Source organism: Limanda limanda, chromosome 18, assembly GCF_963576545.1.
Source record: "Limanda limanda chromosome 18, fLimLim1.1, whole genome shotgun sequence".
NCBI classification, from domain to species: Eukaryota; Metazoa; Chordata; class Actinopteri; order Pleuronectiformes; family Pleuronectidae; genus Limanda; species Limanda limanda.
In genome coordinates, this window is record NC_083653.1 from 4,598,039 (window position 1) to 4,618,165 (window position 20,127).

General features: G+C 42.7%; 1 protein-coding gene across 1 annotated transcript; it reads right to left on the reverse strand.

Moving 5' to 3' along the window:
- Window positions 1-116: 116 nt before the first annotated feature.
- esr2a (estrogen receptor 2a) lies at window positions 117-19,857 on the reverse strand. The gene is made up of 9 exons (XM_061090976.1): window positions 19,632-19,857; window positions 11,648-12,459; window positions 10,451-10,617; window positions 9,502-9,618; window positions 7,999-8,313; window positions 7,085-7,223; window positions 4,752-4,885; window positions 3,488-3,671; window positions 117-2,443 (listed from the first exon to the last, which is right to left on the reverse strand). The coding sequence occupies exons 2-9, from the start codon at window positions 12,052-12,054 to the stop codon at window positions 2,206-2,208; spliced, it is 1,701 nt and encodes a 566-aa protein (XP_060946959.1). The 5' UTR covers window positions 12,055-12,459; window positions 19,632-19,857; the 3' UTR covers window positions 117-2,205.
- Between the last annotated feature and the right edge of the window lie 270 nt (window positions 19,858-20,127).

The following is a 20,127-nucleotide window of genomic DNA, read 5'->3' on the forward strand; positions in this document are numbered from 1 at the left end:
ATAGATTTTACTGCAAATGTACGACCAAAAACAAGTTGTTCCCATTTTTAAATCTGCAGATGGATTAATAATTGAAGCTCCAATTATTAATAATGACAAAGTGAAAGAAAACATGATAAAAGTGAGGACTTCATTTTTTTTAATGGCATTTATAAACCACAACTCAATGTGCCACAGTCACATCTGTACAATATTTTTTGCTTTATTTTCGTGGTGTAAACCAGGATGAGTTTTATGAATAAACATTTAAAAAAAACGTACAACAAAAATAAATGTATTAAAACTGACAGCAACTCAAAACACTGACATTATTCCATTAGTGATGATTTGTAAGTTAACATATGAAGATATTTGATAATTGACATGAGAAAAAAAACTAGTCCTTTCAATTACAATTACTTTGTTAACATATTCATTATTAAAAGTTTTCATTAGAAATGAAGCAGGTATGAGATTCTGTTTGGATTATGAAGAACACGAAGTAGGAGCCTGACGGATAAAATTGGCCAATTAAAAAAATAGAAATGCCTCTAAGAGCTTTTCACAGATGTATTGTCTATTATTTCACAAAATAAAATTCCATTTTACAATTCACTTTCTATATATTCGGATGTTTTTTTTTATTTTCACCTATTATTTATTATGACGTTTGTGGTTAAACTGTAAAATATCAAGCCTCAATTGCATTTCATGAGGGTTTGATAATGAATTAAGCAATTAATGGCATTTCTTTTTTGTCTTTATAGTCCAAAAGCTCCATATCAGTCAGGCTCTACTGTAAGAACATGTTCACAGTGGTGATGTTAAATCAGAGGAGAAGCAGACAGAGCAGCTGAAGTGGTGCAGACGTTTAAAATCTGCTGAACGAGCTTTAATCTGACGTCGGTTGTGATTGTCGAAGCTGCATCGCGACAAAGATACAAAAATAATCTTTTCTTTAGCTTCAAGTCCGTCTCGACGTGTATGTGCAGTGCAAAGTTGAGTTAAGAGCAACGGTGGTTATGTGGTGGTGAGCAAAGCGATACAGCGGCGGTTTATTTATTTAACAAAAAAGTAATAATGTTGCCAAACACAAAAAAACATCTGAGCCTTTCAGTGGTTAAAAAGAAAAACACTTTAGTGGACGTAATTTTGACACTTTGACGCTGAGACTTTGAATTGGATCCAAACCACAACTCTGGCTTAGTATCGTATGAATCATTTAGTTTGTGTTATTGTTTGTAATTAGTGACGTGACCCTCCTCATTGGCCACAACCACAAAAAGGCACGTTAACACATCAAGTGGTTCGGTACAAATATTGCGTCCTTGCTCCAAATTGTACCTGTTACCGAACAGAAAATCTCTAAGAAGTTCTCCGCGTATATTCGATAACATTTGATCTTCCTCTGTTGACCTACAACAAACCAACAGACGAGAGGGTTTCTGACGTGAACTGTAACAATAAGAATCAAATCAAACTATGGCTCGTTAGATCTTGTTTATGAAGATCTGTCAATAAACAGATTTAGAGTTCAGCTTTAAGGTCAGTTTATACTTCTGCATAGACTCAACACCGAAAGGTAAAGTGACGCTGTAGCTCGACTTGATCTTCCATGTAACGCAACTACACAACGCAGGAGTGGTCCACTTATTAGCATCAGCTTCTCACATCTAGAAACTCAACACAAGTGGCATAGAAACTTCATCGCCAACTAGTGTTCTGGAGGTGCAACTGCAGAAACGACACAAACAATGCACATGTGCTCACGATGGAGATTTCTCTGCAGAGGTACACATCAACCTTCAACTGGCACAACATCTGTAACCTTGAGTTAAGGGATCTCTGTTATTGTCTGAAAAATATAATGTAATAACCAAAGTGTTACAAAGGCCTTTACTTCCTGCTCATACCTGATGTTATCGTGTGGCTGGAGCTGTGGTGTCTCTGGTAATAACATCTGAGCATCTGCTACAGCCGTCTCCTCGTGATGAATTCAGCAAATGACACCGACGTCCTGTCCCTTTGCACAAGAAGCTGATCATTATCTGTAAAGTTTGTTCTTCTCCTCTTTCCACTCTGGTTTTTCCCTGTGCGACGAGTTTGGTTTCTTTCTTCTAAAGCTGAAACGAAGGATTAGAGAAGCTCACGAGACTCCACATCAGTCCTGTGGATTCATCTGTGCAAAGCAGTGAAACTTCCTCCTGTGCAAGTTCCTCCATTTGTCTACTGGGCTTCACCTCCGTCTCCAGGGGGGCCGGGAGTCCAGGTGGTGGAGGAGCTGTTCCCAGAGGGGGGTCGAGCGGGAACCTCCCCCTGCTCCTTGCACTCCGGCTGGGGGGGGGCCTGGCGCGGCAGGCGGGAGCTGTGCATGATGTGGGCGTCCAGCATCTCCAGCAACAAGTCGTACAAAGGCACCATGTTCTTCATCTTCATGCAGTGGAGGTGGTCCATGCCCTTGTTACTGCAGAGGAGAGGAAGAGAGAAGATGAAGCTTCAGTCGTGATGTTGTGAGCAGAAGAAGAATTTGGATCAATAAAAATCAACAAACGCTTAATTAATTAATGAATTTTTCTATTGGTTTGACTCTAACCTAGGGTTGCAAAATTCCGGGAATATTCAAAGTTGGAAACTTTCCTTGGGAATTAACGGGAATTAACGGGAATATACGGGAATTAAGGGGAATAAACGGGAATATACGGGAATATACGGGAATTAACGGGAATTAACGGGAATAAACTGGAAATGTTGTTGGTAATTTATACTAACTGTATTTACCTTGTCATATACAGACATAAATATAAACATTTTGTTTTGTCATAGGCTGATTTGAGCCCTGAGGAAACTTTGGGCACTTGACTTTATGCTTCTGCATCGTTGTGTCATTCTTAACATAGGTCTTTGCACAGTATTTGCAAATGTACACAGCCTTTCCTTCTACATTGGATGGGGTGAAATGTCTCCACACATGAGATAGAGCACTTGGCATTGTTCTGTAGAATAAGATAAGAAAAAAGTTTGTAAAAAAGCGCTAATGCAATGCCAGAGATATAAATAGTTAGCCAAACAATTGGAATCGTCTTTAAACATATTTTACAATTGATGGATAAATCAATGGAAATAGGCTAGATGAACAGATGAACAATCCTCAATCAGCATGCTAATATATTTTCCCAGTAATATCATTGAAACTTACCTGACTAGTCCTGCACTTTACAGCAGGCCTCAATAGCCCTGCTGTAGAGTGAAGGATGCTGGGAATTATCTGTGCATGTGATGGAAGAATGCACAGTGGAGGGTTGAAACGCAACCTGCAGTGTGTGCTGCATTCCATACATCCTTAAAATAGAGTTTTGAATGATGCTTTTTATTGCTCAGCGTTTAATTTGCGTATTTTTTTTTTTTCAAAATTCCCAAAATTCCCGAGCTAAACTTCCCATGGAAAGTTTCCGGAAAGTTTCCGGAAATTTACCGGAAACTTTCCGCCCCTTTGCAACCCTACTCTTACCTGACATGGCGGATGTGTGAGAGCAGCATGAGCAGGTGAGCGAGCCGCGTGTACTGCTGCCGGAAGGTCAGGCCGGTTTTAGCGATGGCCCACACCAGAGCGTCCGTGACGGCGTCCAGAAGGAGAAGCAGCTTGGAGCGACTCTGCAGCTCCTCGCTGCCCTCGGACGAGCTGAGGCACATGTCTGGAGACACAGGGACAGACAACTCACTGGGGTGTGGATCATCTACACAACAATGTAAACAACCAACGATAAACTACACTCCAGCTTTCCTTTGTACTGCTTTAATATTTATCATATCTGACTCACTTTATGATTTTAAACGCCTTACTTCGTATACAAATACATTTTTAGGAGGTTATTGATGCCTTGCTTTACGATGGAAGAGCAACGCAGACACGGAGAGAACTTAAAAACAGATAATCCTCTACCACGCTGGGATTCGAACCGGGAACCAACTTAAAAAGTGGTTTTAAAAAGTCTTAAATGTACAAGCACAATATGCAACATCGGCCACCAGGGGTCTCTCAATTAAGAGAATGACTAAAGACCTAGTTTGATGGGATCATGGGAGTTGGAGTCTTCACCACCTTCACCGGTTGAAATCCACTCAACACGACTCAGGCACGAACAATTTAAATTTAAAAAGTGACCAAACCCAAATTGCGGATTTCTCTGGGTTTGAACTTTATTGGAAACATTTTGGATAAGCTAAGTTCACAAGGAACCAAATGTATAATATTTCATCTTAAGCTTGTGTATAGACACAAATAATCAGTCAAGAGGAGACAAAACAAGGTCAGGAGATTTAGCATCTATTTTCCACATCTGAATATTTTTAGTTAAAGCTTTCATTCATAGTAAGTACAAATATATCTAATAAAGAGCTTTTTCCTCCTCTTTTTCCTCCTCTTTTTCCTCCTGCTGATCCATTAATGTTCCAACAGACACAAGCTGTGATGGAGGCTCTGCTGCAAAAAACATGACCAATTAAAAACAAAAACCTCAGTGATTCTCTGGTGTAAATGTTCAAGAGAGAAACTCTGAGCGGTTACTGGAACCGCATCAGCTCAGCCAATGAGGGCAGAGACTCCCAACTACACCGTGTTCCCATTAGGAGGGTTTCACTGGTACTGATTCACATTAATAGGATTACATGCTGAGACACGGATGACACATTCAACACACACACACAGACACACACACACAGGGAGAGAACACAGGCTGACCCGCAGCAGAGACAGTGTGTCCACGCTCACTCACTGGAGTTGAGGAGGATCATGGCCTTGAGGCAGACGTACTCCTCCCGCTGCAGCTTGAGCTCTCTCACTCTGGACGTGGCAGCGATCAGCATGTCAAAGATCTCAGAGAAGCCCTGGACACAGCTCCCCTCATCTCTGCCATAGAAGGAGAGACACACAAGGAGACACACACACACACACACAAACACACACACACACCAACGGTTACTCATCAACTTGCAGATTCTCACCTCGGCTCACCGGTCAAAGTTTGTAAGATGAAAAAAAAATACACAATGCTGCATGGATCCAAAAGACGGAAATGAAGCACTTGTTTCACATTAGTAGAAAGGTTACTGACTTCATTCTGATTAAATTCATAACAAATTAAATTTAAGAGCTGTGTTAAGTACGAGTCCCAGAATCGGATCCGCATCCCAAAACCTGAAGAAAAGGTGAAGTAGTCAAGGAGAGAATAACTTTGGAAAACACATGGAGACATTAGAAACTCTGCAAAAAACTTTAATTTAAAACATGAGTTTATAAACTATGATGCATTGTTCAAAATTAAATTAACAAACAGTAGTTTCATGCCTCAGACAGGAGGCAGATGTAGAATAAGAACTTTTGGCAACACTTTATTATTCAAGTCTGTATTTTTCAAAATAGATTAAAAAGATTTCCTTCAACAAACCATTTATCTTCAAACTACTTTTAGAGAAAATCAAACTCAATGTTCCACCAGTAAACTACAAGTAATTAAAGTATCAATGTGAAGCTTTTACTGCTGCTTTGAACACGGCAGAAACTTTATAGTGTGCACTGCAGCGTGCACAGGATTGTTTAAGAGATGTGTTGCGATGATAAGAGAGAACCACAAAGTCAATGTTGTTTTGCACTTTGCAAACATGCTGAGAGAAGGGGAGAGAGAGAGAGAGAGACAGAGAGAGAGAGAGAGAGAGAGAGAGAGAGAGAGAGAGAGAGAGAGAGAGAGAGAGAGAACTCAGAACTTGTTTCAGCTTTTGAAAAAGCTCATATCTGAAGAAATATGTGTCACAATTGATTTAAGATTACAGAGATTTACATTAAATAGGTTGAATATTGTTAAAATTGTAATTTAACATTTTTATTGAAACATCAAGATCTTTTTTTGTGTGTCTGTTTGGTTTATGAGTGTGAAACTCACAACAAAAGAGAGAATTGGCAACAATGAGGTTGGGAAAAAATGTTCCTCTGGTTTTATTACTCAGACCAGAGTGTATGAGAGGACTGGCTGGAATCAGACTCAACAGTATTTCAACAGTCAAACTGAATTTTGTATTTTAAATAACAAAAGTAAAACCTGGCAAAAGTACAAATAAAGTTTCACCGCTTGTGAGCCGAAAAAAGAAAAGTAATTAGACAGGAAAAGAAAAGATGTGAGAGGATCTCGTCTTGTTTTCCTGGTTTCAGATGAAACCAGCGAGGTGAGTCGTCACAGTCGAGACCAAACTTCCTCCTTCATGTTTGAAGTGGTTTATTTTCACTGCAGCTGTTCTTCTTCACTTTCAGTTCAACCCCAGTGGTTTTAAATCAATCTGGATCTCTTCCTGTCGACTGAGGCTGCAACACTTAAAGGGACTCTCACCTTTGTTGCATTTTTACACTTTTTTTGGATAAGGTTAAATTGGTATTAATAAGGTAATGACACTCTAAAATGCAAGACAGACCCACCAGGAGTAAAAACAAACAATTATTTCACTCTCATAATATTTAGTGAAAACTTCAACCAATAAAATTCTTCGGACCGAAGGACCTTATTGGCCGACAGACCTGTCTGTTTGCTGCATGGACATGCAAGGCTGAATCCGAATCCATTGCTTTGGTAAACAAAAACTCACGTGCGTGCGCGGAGGCAGTAGGTTGTAAGTCTGCTTGTAAATAAAGTTTCTTCAAAAAAATAAAAACACCGGGATGGTTGTAAGTCTGCTTGTGTAAATAAGTTTCTTAAATAAAACACCGCGGATGGGAACGGGGGGGTGGGGCATTGGAGGAAGGCGGGATGATTTGAATGTGCTGTAATTCTCAAATGCAACAAAGGTAAGAGTCCCTTTAACGATTAATGATGATCGTGGGGGACGGGCGCTTTTTATTTTAGCAGATTTGGACAAATTAAATTTTCAGGACATCAGAAAGCAAACTTGAACACAAACTTAGCGTTTTGCATTATGAAGCCCACGTCACTTTTTGCATTTGTGCATCAACTACATAATCTACAAATGCTACCTTGCTACCTTTAAAAACGTAACCCAAGAAAATCTAATTATAAAGTCTGATCTTTCTGATGATGTGGAGGAGTGAGGTGTGAGATGATACCTGCTCAGGCTGAGGTCCGGGGAGAAGATGAGTTTCCCTGGATGGTCCACCGACCTCCACATCAGTCCCATCATCAGCACCTCCAGCCAGCAGCACTCCAGCAGGTGCACCTGGTCCAACAGGCCCAGCTCCACGAACCCTGAGCGAGGGAGGACACCACATCGGTTAGAGAAACTCATGACGGGAGCAGGAATCCTTCATTTCACAGTAACGTGATTCACGAGTTTCCTCCAGACTCTGATTAGACGGCAGCAGGAGGTCAGGATGCGGAGGAGGAGGAGGAGGAGGAGGAGGAGGAGGAGGAGGAGGAGGAGGAGGAGGAGGAGGAGGAGGAGGAGGAGGAGGAGGAGGAGGAGGAGGAGGGGAACAGCAGACATGAATAGAGCAGCTACAACTTCAGTATTTCCCTCAGAGTTCAGTTTCTATTCCGCGGTTTCCTGTTTCCTGACAGTGAGAATATGAGATTCCTACTTTACTATATAACGAACCACAACCATGTGACTTTAGAGGGTCCAAAGTCACAGTCGGTCATTTGTCCAAACCTCTGTTCTTTGCAGCCGGAATCAGTCGGTGAATCTAACAAACTGAGGCTCACACTCATCACAGTTATGTCACGGCTCATCCTCCAGCTCCTGCTTCAACTCGGCTCCTGAGAGACGCTCGCGTATGAAAACAAAGCCGAGACAATTACTGCGTCTGGTCAGGATCAAGCCGTTAAATCTGCTGCTCAGAGGAACATTTAAAAGTCTAAGCATCATTAAAGTGTTCCATAAAAGACAAGAAGAATCATCAGCTCGTGGTTATTTGTCTCCACAGACTCGTCAAGTAGCAGTTTCTCTGGTGAAGATTCAGACGGGAACAAAATTAAAAATGAAGCATAATTCTATTTCATGCCCGAAGACCCCGACTAATACCTGGAATCTTCTTGGCCCAGGTGATCATGTGCACCAGCTCCTTGTCGGCCAGGTTGGTGAGCGACATCATGACGTTGGCCTCGGTCAGCGGCCCGCTCGTGTCCCCCATGAGGTAGATGTCCGGCGGCTCCGCCTCCATTATCCGCTCGATCAGCTGCTCCGGGGTCAGCGCCTGCGGCTGCAGCTCGTTCATCAGCGCCGCCGCCGCCACCGGCCCGGTCACAGCCTTGGGGCCGCTGGCTTTGCCCTGCGACGACAGACGGGTCATCCGCCTCGTCTTGGGGTTCCTGTAGCTGCCGTGGTCCTTTCGCATCCCTGAGACAAAGACATCATCACAACTCTTGAATAAACTCTCCTTCAAATCTCATATCAACATCACCACCCGCACCGCCTACTTCCATCTCAGTAACACAAATCGCCTCCGTCCCTCCCTCACCCCCCATACCACCTCGATTCTTGTACATAGCCTTGTGACCTCCCGTATCGACTATTGTAATTCTCTCCTCTTTGGTCTCCCCCAGAAATCCCTCCATAAACTCCAACTGGTCCAGAACTCAGCTGCCCGTATATCATCTCCCCCACCCCCTCGTTCCACCACATCACCCCCATCCTACAGCAACTCCACTGGCTTCCAATTCACTTCCGTATCAACTTTAAAATTCTTCTTCATACCTTTAAAGCCATCCTCAACCTTGCCCCTCCCTTCCTGTCTGACCTCCTTGACACTGCCACCTCCACCCGCTCCCTCAGATCCTGCTCTTCCATCCATCTAACTGTCCCCTCTGCCCGGCTTACCACCATGGGGAGCAGAGCTTTCAGCCGCTCTGCTCCCAAACTCTGGAACTCACTCCCACCTGACATCCGAAACATTGACTCCTTCCCTCAGTTCAAATCCTCTCTCAAAACCCACCTTTTCAGGATTGCATTCTCACTGTAGTTGCCATGCTGTTTTTACTTGCACTTTTAATTGTTTTGTTACTTGTTTGCTCCTGTTTTAAAATGTAAAGCATCCTTGAGTGACATGAAAGGCGCTGTGAAATAAAATGTATTATTATTATTATTATTATTATTATTAAACGCTTTTTACTCTGATGCTTCTACTGTTTAAAACTCCGTGGGGACACGTTAGGCTGTCGTCTGAGGCCCCGAACACGGAAAACACACGGAGATCAAATACTTTTAGTCCATTATCATGTTTCAAATAAATGAACCCGACGGGATCATCACTCAGGCTTCGGGAGGCATCTCGCGGTTCCCACGTTAAAAAGCTCAAGTCCTGAGTTTACGAGGGAGGGAGTCACCGCTCGGAGAGATTGTGTTTTGCGGTTGGATATAAAAAGAGGAGAAAAGCTGGAACCACATGAAACTGAACAAACAACAGTTATCAAACAGAAAGACGCAGTTATTCAACTACGCAACTGACCCACAACTATTTATCTTAATCCCTTTTTGGAGCAAATTTGCATGCAAATGAAAGAAAAGAGGATAAAAAGAGACACCGACCACACTTGGTCATCCCGACCTCGTAGCACTTCCGGAGGCGACAGGCCTGACAGCTCTTACGCCGGTTCTTGTCGATCGTGCACTGATTGGTCGCCGGGCAGATGTAGTCGTTGTGTCCTGAGACGACGAAGAAGAAGAAGAGAGAAGAGATGAAGACAACAAGGAGAAGAGCGAGAATCATTAAACACTTTATTTGTAAAGTAACAAAGTGCTTTATAACAAATAATGTGAAATGTACTTATAATAATACAAATACAGGTAATAAAAGTCATCGTAGGATAAAAGCTTTTTTTTATAGGTTGAACTTTGACCTTCTGGATATAAAATGTCCTCATTAGCATGTTAGTGATTGAAGTTCGTCCAAAAAGATGTGTGAGGGTTATGCTTAAAGTGACCTTTGACCACGAAATCTAATCTGACTCATGAGTTCAACTCAATATTTGCACCAGATGCAAATCCCTGATAAATCACATCTCTGAAACTAAGAGAAAAGCTGAATCTCTAAAGAGCCACAGACATTAAGCCCAGTCAAGGGCACCGGTGACAAACAGGAAACAACAAAAATATTCTGCTCATATTCAGGTTCATGGCGCTAATTTGTGTTACTACTTAAAAATGCTTCAGCGTTTCCTGTGGGTGAGGGGAGCTGCTTTTACTCTGTGTTATTTTAACTACACAAAAAACCCTGTACACCACATCAGAGGACAGAGAAGCATCACATGTGTCCTTTAACACAAGGTTAGTGTCGTGCAACACTCCTGGAAATCCACTGAACAACAAGCGTTCACCTCACGGTGACACTAGAGGAAAGGTCATGGATTCTCAAAGTCGTTAAAATAATCTGGAGGTAAATGAATGTTTTTAAAATTGAACGACGCTCAATTCAATAATTGAATCCCTTCAAACAAACAAACAGACAAACAGGTACACTGTGTTCTTGGGGTCTGACCTTGGATGCTCCTCTTGAAGAAGGCCTTGCAGCCCTCACACGACCACACTCCGTAGTGGTAGCCCGAGGCGTAGTCGTGGCACACGGCGCAGTAGTGGAGGTCCGACTTCCCGCCCGCCGACACCACGCCGTCCTCGCTCTCCTGGGACCGCCTCCTCACGCTCTTACTAACAGACACAGAGACTCAGCATCATCATCATCATCATCATCATCATCATCATCATCATCATCATCATCATCATCATCATCATCATCATCATCATCATCATCATCATCATCATCATCATCATCATCATCATCATCATCATCATCAATCTGCCACAAAGGTGCAGGAAGCAGATTAATAAAGTACGAGACGGGTTAACAATGAGAATGAAGGAGAAAAGATGAATACAAATTATTAAATTAACCACAATTTCCTTGTATCTCTTGTGAAGTTTTGAGTTAAAATTTAAATCTTTCATGACGACTATTCTTCTTCTGAGTGATATCGGCTATAGTATAGAAATCTGACTTCAAAACTGTATTTGAACAGTGACTAAGATGGAATAAGTTTGAGATAAATAATCGATTAATGAGTAAAAAGTTCAAAAGGTGCAAAGTTTTCCATTTTCCTACTTTTCCAATCTGATAATTTGCTGCTTTTAACTGGTTTATATTAAGATTTAGATACATTTATTTGTCCCAAACACATGCACAGACATGCAAGGAGGGAAATGTAACCTCTGCTTTTAACCCATCTGGTGCAGGACACACAGAGCAGTGAGCAGCCATGTACGGCGCCCGGGGAGCAGATGTTGGGGGAGTAAGGTGCCTTGCTCAGGGGCACTAGACAGGGTATAGGGAGAATCCTCTTGGATTTTTGGACAGATCAATCCAGGTTCGTCTTTTTGTTGTTTATCCGTGGAGTCGAAGCAGAGACGAACCAGAGACCTTTTCTGCCCATAGTCCAAGTTTCTGCCACTAGTAAATTCAATAATATGATATTAAATATCAAATATAAAGGCTTTCACACATGAATTTTTTTAAAACTAAATGAATCCTTAGTTGCAGCCAACTGTCAGTTCCATGATGATGTTTAATGTGTTGTTTCTCTCACTTCCTGCAGTGAACTCGTCCCACGGAGGAGTCAGTGTTTGTGTTAAAACAGAGAATCACAGTGTTTGTGTTAAAACAGCTCGTCCCAGTGTGTGTCACCTGTTTGTCAGGACGCTGTCCCGCGGCGTCAGCTCCGCCCACGGACTCTGGATGGGCTGGGCGTGCTGGGCTCGACCCTGGGAGCGGTGCACGGGCATGGGCGGCCCCATGTGGCCGTGGCCGGGCCAGAACAGAGACGGGCTGAGGGACGGGTGGACGGAGGGACACTCGGAGATGCCGGGAGCGGCGTAGCTGAAGATGGTCGGGCTGTAGAAGGGGATGCTGGCGAAGTCGTGGCCCAGCTCGGCGTACGGCGACGGGATGCAGATGGGCTGGCTGGCGTCCAGGGACAGACCGGGGGGGGGCGAGCCGAGGAGCGGAGACAGGACGCAGCTCCTCACGCGGCTGGAGTCGACTTCCTGGAGCTGCAGCAGCGGCTGGTCCCTCTCTGCACAGGCGGCGGCCATCACGACTACACACAGTCTGAGGATCAGCACATTCACTCCATCACAAGGTCACAGTCATTGTGTCTCTTCTGTCCTTCACTGTGGTGACGTCATGGTGAGAGAACTTTGAAATTAGCAGGAGCAGAAATAACAACCGACTCCGGCAGATGAACGAACACGGGCCGCTGGCGTTTAACGTTTCTCATGAGCTCACAGAACAAATCCTCAGATTCATGTCTGGAACCAGGCGAGGGCCAGAGTGTTGTTGTGAGTCAGCAACACAACGCTGATCCCGACTCTGAGGTTGGAGTCGAGCTCGTGAAACAATCCAGGAGAGAGAGAGAGAGAGAGAAGATGTTCAGCGCTCGTTCAGTCTCACACGTGTCAGCTCAGGGACTCAGTCAAAGATGTGGCAGTACTTTGAGTCTGGAAGACAAACAGGGAAAACACAAATTTAAGATGAATATGATAAATTACTCGAAACAAAGTTTGTTCTCTTTCTAATGTGACATTTCAGATTTTTGTCCTCATGTGACCTACACTTTCAACTTTGGAAAACAACACAACAAAGCAACACAAGTTCCTTTCACTGGAGTCAGAGCCTCTGGAAAAAGTTGAAAATATTCCTATGACAAATCTCAGTTGACATTTCAAACAATTCTCAAGACATTTAGCCAAAATTTAGGAGATTACCTTTTTTGAATAAATGGTAAATGAATGTCGAGTTTAACAAGTGAGACAAAAGTCAAAATTAGCTGCGATCGTATTCTAATAACCAGATTTGATCCAGTTTATTTTGTATTGTTTTAGATAGAAAGGTCACCATAAACATCCAAATAAACCCTGCTTTTGTTTTTGGTGATTTTAATTTGATATTCCCATTATTTCTGTACTTTTATTGAGTTCTTGCGTCAATAAAGGGAATTTCAGTCAGACAACTCGCGTTCGAACAAATTGAACATTTATCTGTAAAGATATTTAAATTTTTGATATTCTATTTCATTGTTATTCTATTTTATTCTTTTTTATTCTATTTTATACTATTTCTATTTTTATTTTTATTTTTTGGGTTGAAATTACTGAGCATTGCTTAAAGAGAGTGTGTGACCCAAGCATTTCATTGACAGTGACTACTTCATGTTATCTCTGTTCATTTGACAACAAAAATCGTGAATTTTGAATCCTATTTATTAAGATAATTATTTATTGTTCACAGGAGAACAGGTTTGTGTTTGGCGTCCAGGCTCCAACTTAATCACTCCCCATATGATTACACAGGAATGATGGGAGTGATGAGCTAATACTGTAACGTAGCAGTTAGGAATCAGAGAGAGGGATGGGATTTTCCTCTGCTTAAATAGACCGCCTAGTGAGGTGGATGAGTGCTTTGGCTGGTTGTGGCAAGTGAAGTATGTCACATGATGTATGTCACGGGATGTATGTCACGCTCGAGTTGCCTGCCGGAACTAGCTCGCCGGCGTCGCTCCATTTCCTTAATTAGGTTTTGCCGAATGTTTTAAAAAATATGTTTTTTCCAGAAACAAATCATAGCAAAAAAATCAGGCGTATCTCGGAAGCTGATCTCCATGCGTGTGGTGCAGGCTGGTTGTTTTGGGCCTTAGCAGAGGGATGTGTTCCTCATCTTTCATGCAACTCTCATTATTATGACATTAAGTCAAAATGTGCTGGTGACAGTCGGGACATCCAGGTCCGAGGCCGCGAGAGCTGCAGCGGCTGAGAAATGAAAACACAGTCGTCCAGATGGATCGGGAAGAATTCCCCTTCTTTACGAGGCCGGGCTGCGAGTCTGAAAACTGACACGGGAGGAAACAAAGATTTACACTGTACTTTACACAGAGACAGCTGGAGGCTCAATAAACACAGAGGGGGGGGGGGGGGGGGGGAGGCCCGTGAAGCCTCAGCACACATCAGTGGTAGTTTTCTGATGCAGCAGAGTTAATGATTCCTTGGTGGCGGGCGTCTGTCTTCGGTCACAGTCGGGACATGACGGCTCGGACGCCTGAGGGTTGGTTCTGATTCACAGGATTCGTCAACGCTGCCAAATGAGTGAGGGAAGCTTCGGTTTGGCTTTGAGTCGCCGCAGGTTTAAGCCTCAAGCGTAATATTAACTCTGTAGAAAAAAAGGCAGTAATTAAACGATACAGCCGCTCACTGTTATTTATGTTGAAGACCGCGAAGTGCTAGAGTCAATTTCCTTTTTTTATGGTTTCAAATGAAAACGCGGCTGGAAAGAAGAAATAAAATCACACTTCCAGCTGTGAAAACACCGCGGGAAGCTTTACGGCGATTATATGAAAAGTGAAATATGAATGTGAAAACTGGAAAACGTCACGTTGCTGTGCTACTTTTTCCATCTGCAGCCTGAATAAAGAGACGAGAGAGGAATCCAGGACACGAGCTTCACTCCTCTGAAGAGCTGAGGGCCGACTGTGGGTCGGTGGAAAACTTAAGAGACAAGATTCCTCATCTTCTAACTGAAGAGTTATAGTTGTTATATACTTGTTATTATACGGTTTGTTTATTCTTCTTTAAGGACATATTCTGCTCAAAACCTGTAGAACACATCAGAGGATAGAGAAGCATCATATATGTCCTTTTTACCCTAGTTACTGTCTTAGTTAGAGTCTGGTTTTACTTTAATTCACATGAAGCACGTGGAGAAAGAAACATGGTTTTAAAAACCCTGATATGCATCGAGCTGTTGTGGGACATCAGGGGCAAAAAAACGTACAAAATGTTAAAGAAGAGCTGAAGCGGGAAGACAAATATTTAAGAGAAGATAAAGTATTTGTTAGTCTTTGGCAGTAAAGGACATAAAAGCTCAGTTGCAGGAACTTAAGATGAAATATAATGTCGTTCAGAAAAGAGAAAAGCTCTGCCCGCTTCTCGCCATGTCAACCAAAGTGAAAAAGAAAATAAACCTGTTTCTGGATCAACGTAAAGAGTTGGTATAAGAACACAAGCTTCTGTACCCGAGCTACAGATCGGAACTGTATTAACGAAGATGCTTCAGGAACCTTGACCTCCTCTTACACTCTAAACGTTCTGCTAGAGCTGCAGCTTCTGAACGCTCGAGCTTCTCGATGACAAACGATCCATTTTTTTTTGGGGGGGGTTGATAACAGACAGTGGGAGTTTTTATCTGTTCGCTTTATTAATTCTTATCTGGCATGGAGACTGATGAAATGCCAGGAAATCAAAGAGGCTCCTTCTCCGTCTGAAGTTTAATTGCACCGGTTGCCAGCTCATCTGTTTGGGTTTTAAATCACGAGGGAACGATTCAGTGAAACCAAAAAGTTCTGCACCAACGTGTGTGTACGTCCGTCCAACAACACGCAAAACCAAATCTAATTAACGTCAGGATGTTGTCTTCTTCTTCAGCTTCAGGTTTCCAGTGACCTCGCGTCCGCAGCCAATAAACCGACTCCGACCACAGCTGAGTCACTTTAAGAAGAATTGAAAAAAGTGTCGGAGAGAAGTTTTTATTCGTTAATTACCATTCGGGGGTAGAAAGGCAGATGAGGGAAGAGGATTCTTTTTCGTGTCTTTTGAAGCTTTTAACCTCGAACGTCAAACCTCCTCACTGCCACACTGTCCGGCAGCTGGCAGTGAGCCGTGGGAGAAAACCTCCAAGATCCCCCCCCCCACCACCCCACCCACCCTACCCTGCAACTCCGCTCATCCTGAAGCCGAGTTCTTCCCCTTTTGTGGAAATGCAGTTTTACAAGTGCAAGGCTCGGTTCAAGGCCGCTGCAGCAGGTGGGAGATGTTACTCGTCCGGTTCCATCGCTGCTTTGCAGAGATTTCACACAAAGTTCCACCGTTATTCTCCTGGGGGGGGGGGGGAAAGTTCATCAAGCCCATGAATCTAAAGTCAACGACGTCGAACTTTGATCCCAAACGCGCCGACGTCCACGACACGTTTCCGTCGGGAGCCGAGGCCGGAGTTCAATCAGCAACGATGAAAAAATGCAGAGGAAGAGTTGTGTTGTTTTTGTGTTTTTTAAAAAGCACATCTCTGACTTCATGTGTTACGTAACTCTGCTCCGAGCACAAGTGGGTTAAGAGTTACACTGTGGAGCAGATCATCCATCACACTGGGAGCTTTGGGGTTTGAATGGAATCCGCAGCGTCGCAGTTATAGAGGCTTTAAGCAGTCAAGTACTAAGACAGTGACCCCATTTTAAAAGCAGTCATATCAAAAAAAACGGCTGTAATTCCAAAACGGTTGATGTCATATTTTTGTGAAACATCTTGAATTTAAGCTGAAAGTCAACACTTCAATCACATGTTGATTGATTTGCTTTAAAATCCATTGTGGTGATGCACAGAGGCTGAATCATCCTGGATTTGCTCCTTTATTCCCCGGGTCTAATTGGCTCTTTCTTCTTCATGTTGCATCCTCCCACCGAGTTTAGTGTTAAAGCTTTCAGGGTAATTATGTTTACAAACAAACAAACCAACACATGCAGATGAGACCTCCTCTGTGATTCTTTAATTAATAGAAAAGATTTTAAAAAGTGGATAGATTAGTTTGAGCTATAACCAGCCACAGTGCATTAAACTCAAGTTTGCAAAACATCCACGTGGATAACACTTACAAACCCTCTTTCCATTAAATCCTCCACCAAATGATAAACAAAGCTAAATAAAGCAAAATCTAAAGTGACTGTTCTCCGGCCATTAGCCAGAAGTGCATTTCTTTTACACAAAAGCTCAAGGCCACGTTGTTTTCCAATCCTACGACTCCGACTGCCTCCCCGAAACCAGACGGAAACGGATGTGAAGCCGCTCGGCAGAAAGAAGATGCACGCTTCCAAATCCAGGGAGGGGAGTGAGAGCGGTGATGTCGGCGCTGCTCGGTGCCAAAGAATGTGTGTGTGGGGGGGAAATCTCATTGAATTGTTTGTCCCGCTGCGCGAAAAACAAACACAATTTGACACAGGGAGATGTTCTGCTTTAGATTCACGTTAGAAAGTCGTTTAAACAGCCAAGAAAACGCATTAAACCGAGAGAACTTAACTGTTCAGATTCAACGTTATTTATCCAAGACGACCATGAAGTCAACTTAAATGATCTAAATTAAATATATAGCCGAAGAGAGTTGCTATTGGACCTGAAAGCAGAAGGAACTGTTGGGACCTGGAAGCAGCTCGTCCTCCTCAGGGAAACATAAAGCCTGAAGTGAACCTGTCAGATGGGATCATAACTCTTTTCACTTTCTGGATCCAGCGCGGCTCCCAAACACGAGTCTCTCAGCTGGACTCCACTGATCCAGGAAACTTTCACAGCTTCATATTCAAACTGAGTCAGAGAACTTTCAGCGAGCGATAAATAGAAAAAATGACAAATCATCAGAGCTCAACAGATATGGAGTTTTGGGGCGGATACTAAAACTGATATTAGGAAGTAAAATATGTATTTTTTAGGGATTGGCAATTATTCCCAAGATGTTATCAAACTGTTATGACTAAATAAATGTAGTTGATGCTTGACGTTTATAAACTTAATAATACATAGCTGTAAATAAAAAGAAAACTCATTCAATCAAACACATAGAACCCCCAAAAAATAGATAATTAACATATATACACAAATTTCCTGCTTTGTGTTTTCTATAGAATAATGTTAGAAGATGAACAAACCCAAACACAAAGATGTCTGTGAACCAGTCAGACTCTAAAATAGAACAAGACACAACCGCAGCTAGTTTTGAATACTGTGAAAATCCTTCTCATGTATAATGTCTGCAAACGATGTCTGTAGACGTTCCAGTTTTTCTGCAGATCTACTTCAGATAAAAACCAGTTTCCTGTGTCCAAGTGACCAAAACACTTGTGTATCATTGTATTAGTCATAAAATTCTGCATTTAGAGACGCAAAACAACCTGTTATCATCTTTAAATCATCAGCCGCTGACTCTCTAAATAACAACCCGCATCGATCGACCACTTTTAAACTCCAGAAGCTTTTCACGGCAGAGAAGCAACAAGACAAGGAGACATTAGAGCGATGTCATCAGGTGAAAACCCTGCAGCTCTGCACAGCATTAAACAGACGACTGGAGGATTCGAGAGCTTGGTGCTGGATGTGTTTCCATTCACCAAAAACCTCCTGGACTCAAAATCTGATCAGGTGACTTAAGAGAAGCCACTTCTTTATTTCGAATGAGGTCATCATCATCATCATCTTGAACGTTACAAAATAAAGCGCCTCAGCTGTAGAGTTGTTTGAATCGATGACTGTGCAAACAAGCGGATCAGTGTGTGCACAGGGAGACGGCCGCGGTGGGATGGGATGTGCCCGGTTCAGCCGAGGGGAAAGAAGAAGAGGAGCTGGTCCGTGTCCCAGCAGCTGGCTGATAGCAGCCGGGTGTTTACACAGAGATAAGTGCTTTCTGAAGAGGACTAATGGTCACATTAGACCTGTTGACTTCAGAACGCCTCATTCTCAAAGACCCGGCGTTAGAATAAAGACAAGAGGCCGTTGTGTTAATCAACTGTGCAAATGATTTAGGAAATAAAGGGGGAAAAAATCTGGATTACTTAGATATGATGGGGATATAAAGGCTGCCACATCAAATATATTGATTAAATAGAAGGGCAGATATGAGTTAATTCAGGTACATGTAAACCATCCTCCAGATTCAGTCACAGAGGAATGAAAGAGTGTTTAGATAAAGAGATAGAGAGATAGAGAGATACTGTAGATAGATAGATGGAGAGATGGATGAATAGAAGGAATAGACACTTGAAAGATAGATAGATAGATAGATAGATAGATAGATAGATAGATAGATAGATAGATAGATAGATAGATAGATAGATAGATAGATAGATAGATAGATAGAAAGAATAGACAGACAGACAGACAGACAGACAGACAGACAGACAGACAGACAGACAGACAGATAGACAGATAGACAGATAGATAGATAGATAGATAGATAGATAGATAGATAGATAGATAGATAGATAGATAGAAAGAATAGACAGACAGACAGACAGACAGACAGACAGACAGACAGACAGACAGACAGACAGACAGACAGACAGACAGACAGACAGACAGATAGATAGATAGATAGATAAATATAATCAACACAAAACAGTCCAACACAAGAGCATAAGAACAATAAAAAGCCACCAGAACTTCTACAAAACTGTCACTGTAAAGAAGTATATGGAGATATGGACAATACAACTATTTGAAGTATATATCTACTCAGTTTTCTCTTCCTGCCGTTATTTGAAAATTCAATTATCTACCAACACTTTTCAGTTCTATTCCCCCAGGAGCCTTTTCTCTAGATGTTTTAAATATTTTTTTTTTAATCTGTTAAAAGGATGCATTAAATCCAGGAGAGATAAAAGGACATTGAATTTCCTCCTGTATTCATATGCATGAGATACAGGTTTAAGCCCCTGGCTCTTCAGGCCTTTTCCACTTGTTGCTCTGAGCCTGCATGTGTGTGTGTGTGTGTGTGTGTCTGTGCGTGTGCGTGTAAGTGTGTGTCTGCTTTGGCACAAACAAACAAGTGTTGCATTAGTAAACATGAAGTAAACACGTTTTCTTACCAGAAGAAGCAAGTTTGCAGAGAAAAGTTGCACCGCAGTGGGTGGGTGGTGGGGGGGGGGGGGGCGGGTGACGGAGTGAAGTCCAGCCGGGCTGTCATGCGCTGGTTCCGGGTCGGAGGTGTGAGAGGAGCCGCTGATCGAGCTCCAGTCTCTTCAGCTCCTCAGTGACTGGTGAAGAAAAGACGAAGCTGGAGATGATCAGAGGAGAAAAGCTGCTGCTGCTGCGTCCAGGGACAGGAAGTCAAGTCCCAACAGTGAGCTGCAGGGGACCCTTCAGAGTAAAAGCATTCCCAGCCCTTCATTCACTCCTAGAAGCCTCCACATCATCAAAGAGGACAGGGGTCTTCAACGTTTTTCAGGCCAAGGACCCCCAAACAGGTGGAGAGATGGATCAGGGACCCCCTACTTTATATTTTGTATAAGATTCTGTTTTATATTAAACTGGGCCTAGTGCCATGTATAAACATAACTACCCTGATATTGTGCATTCAATACT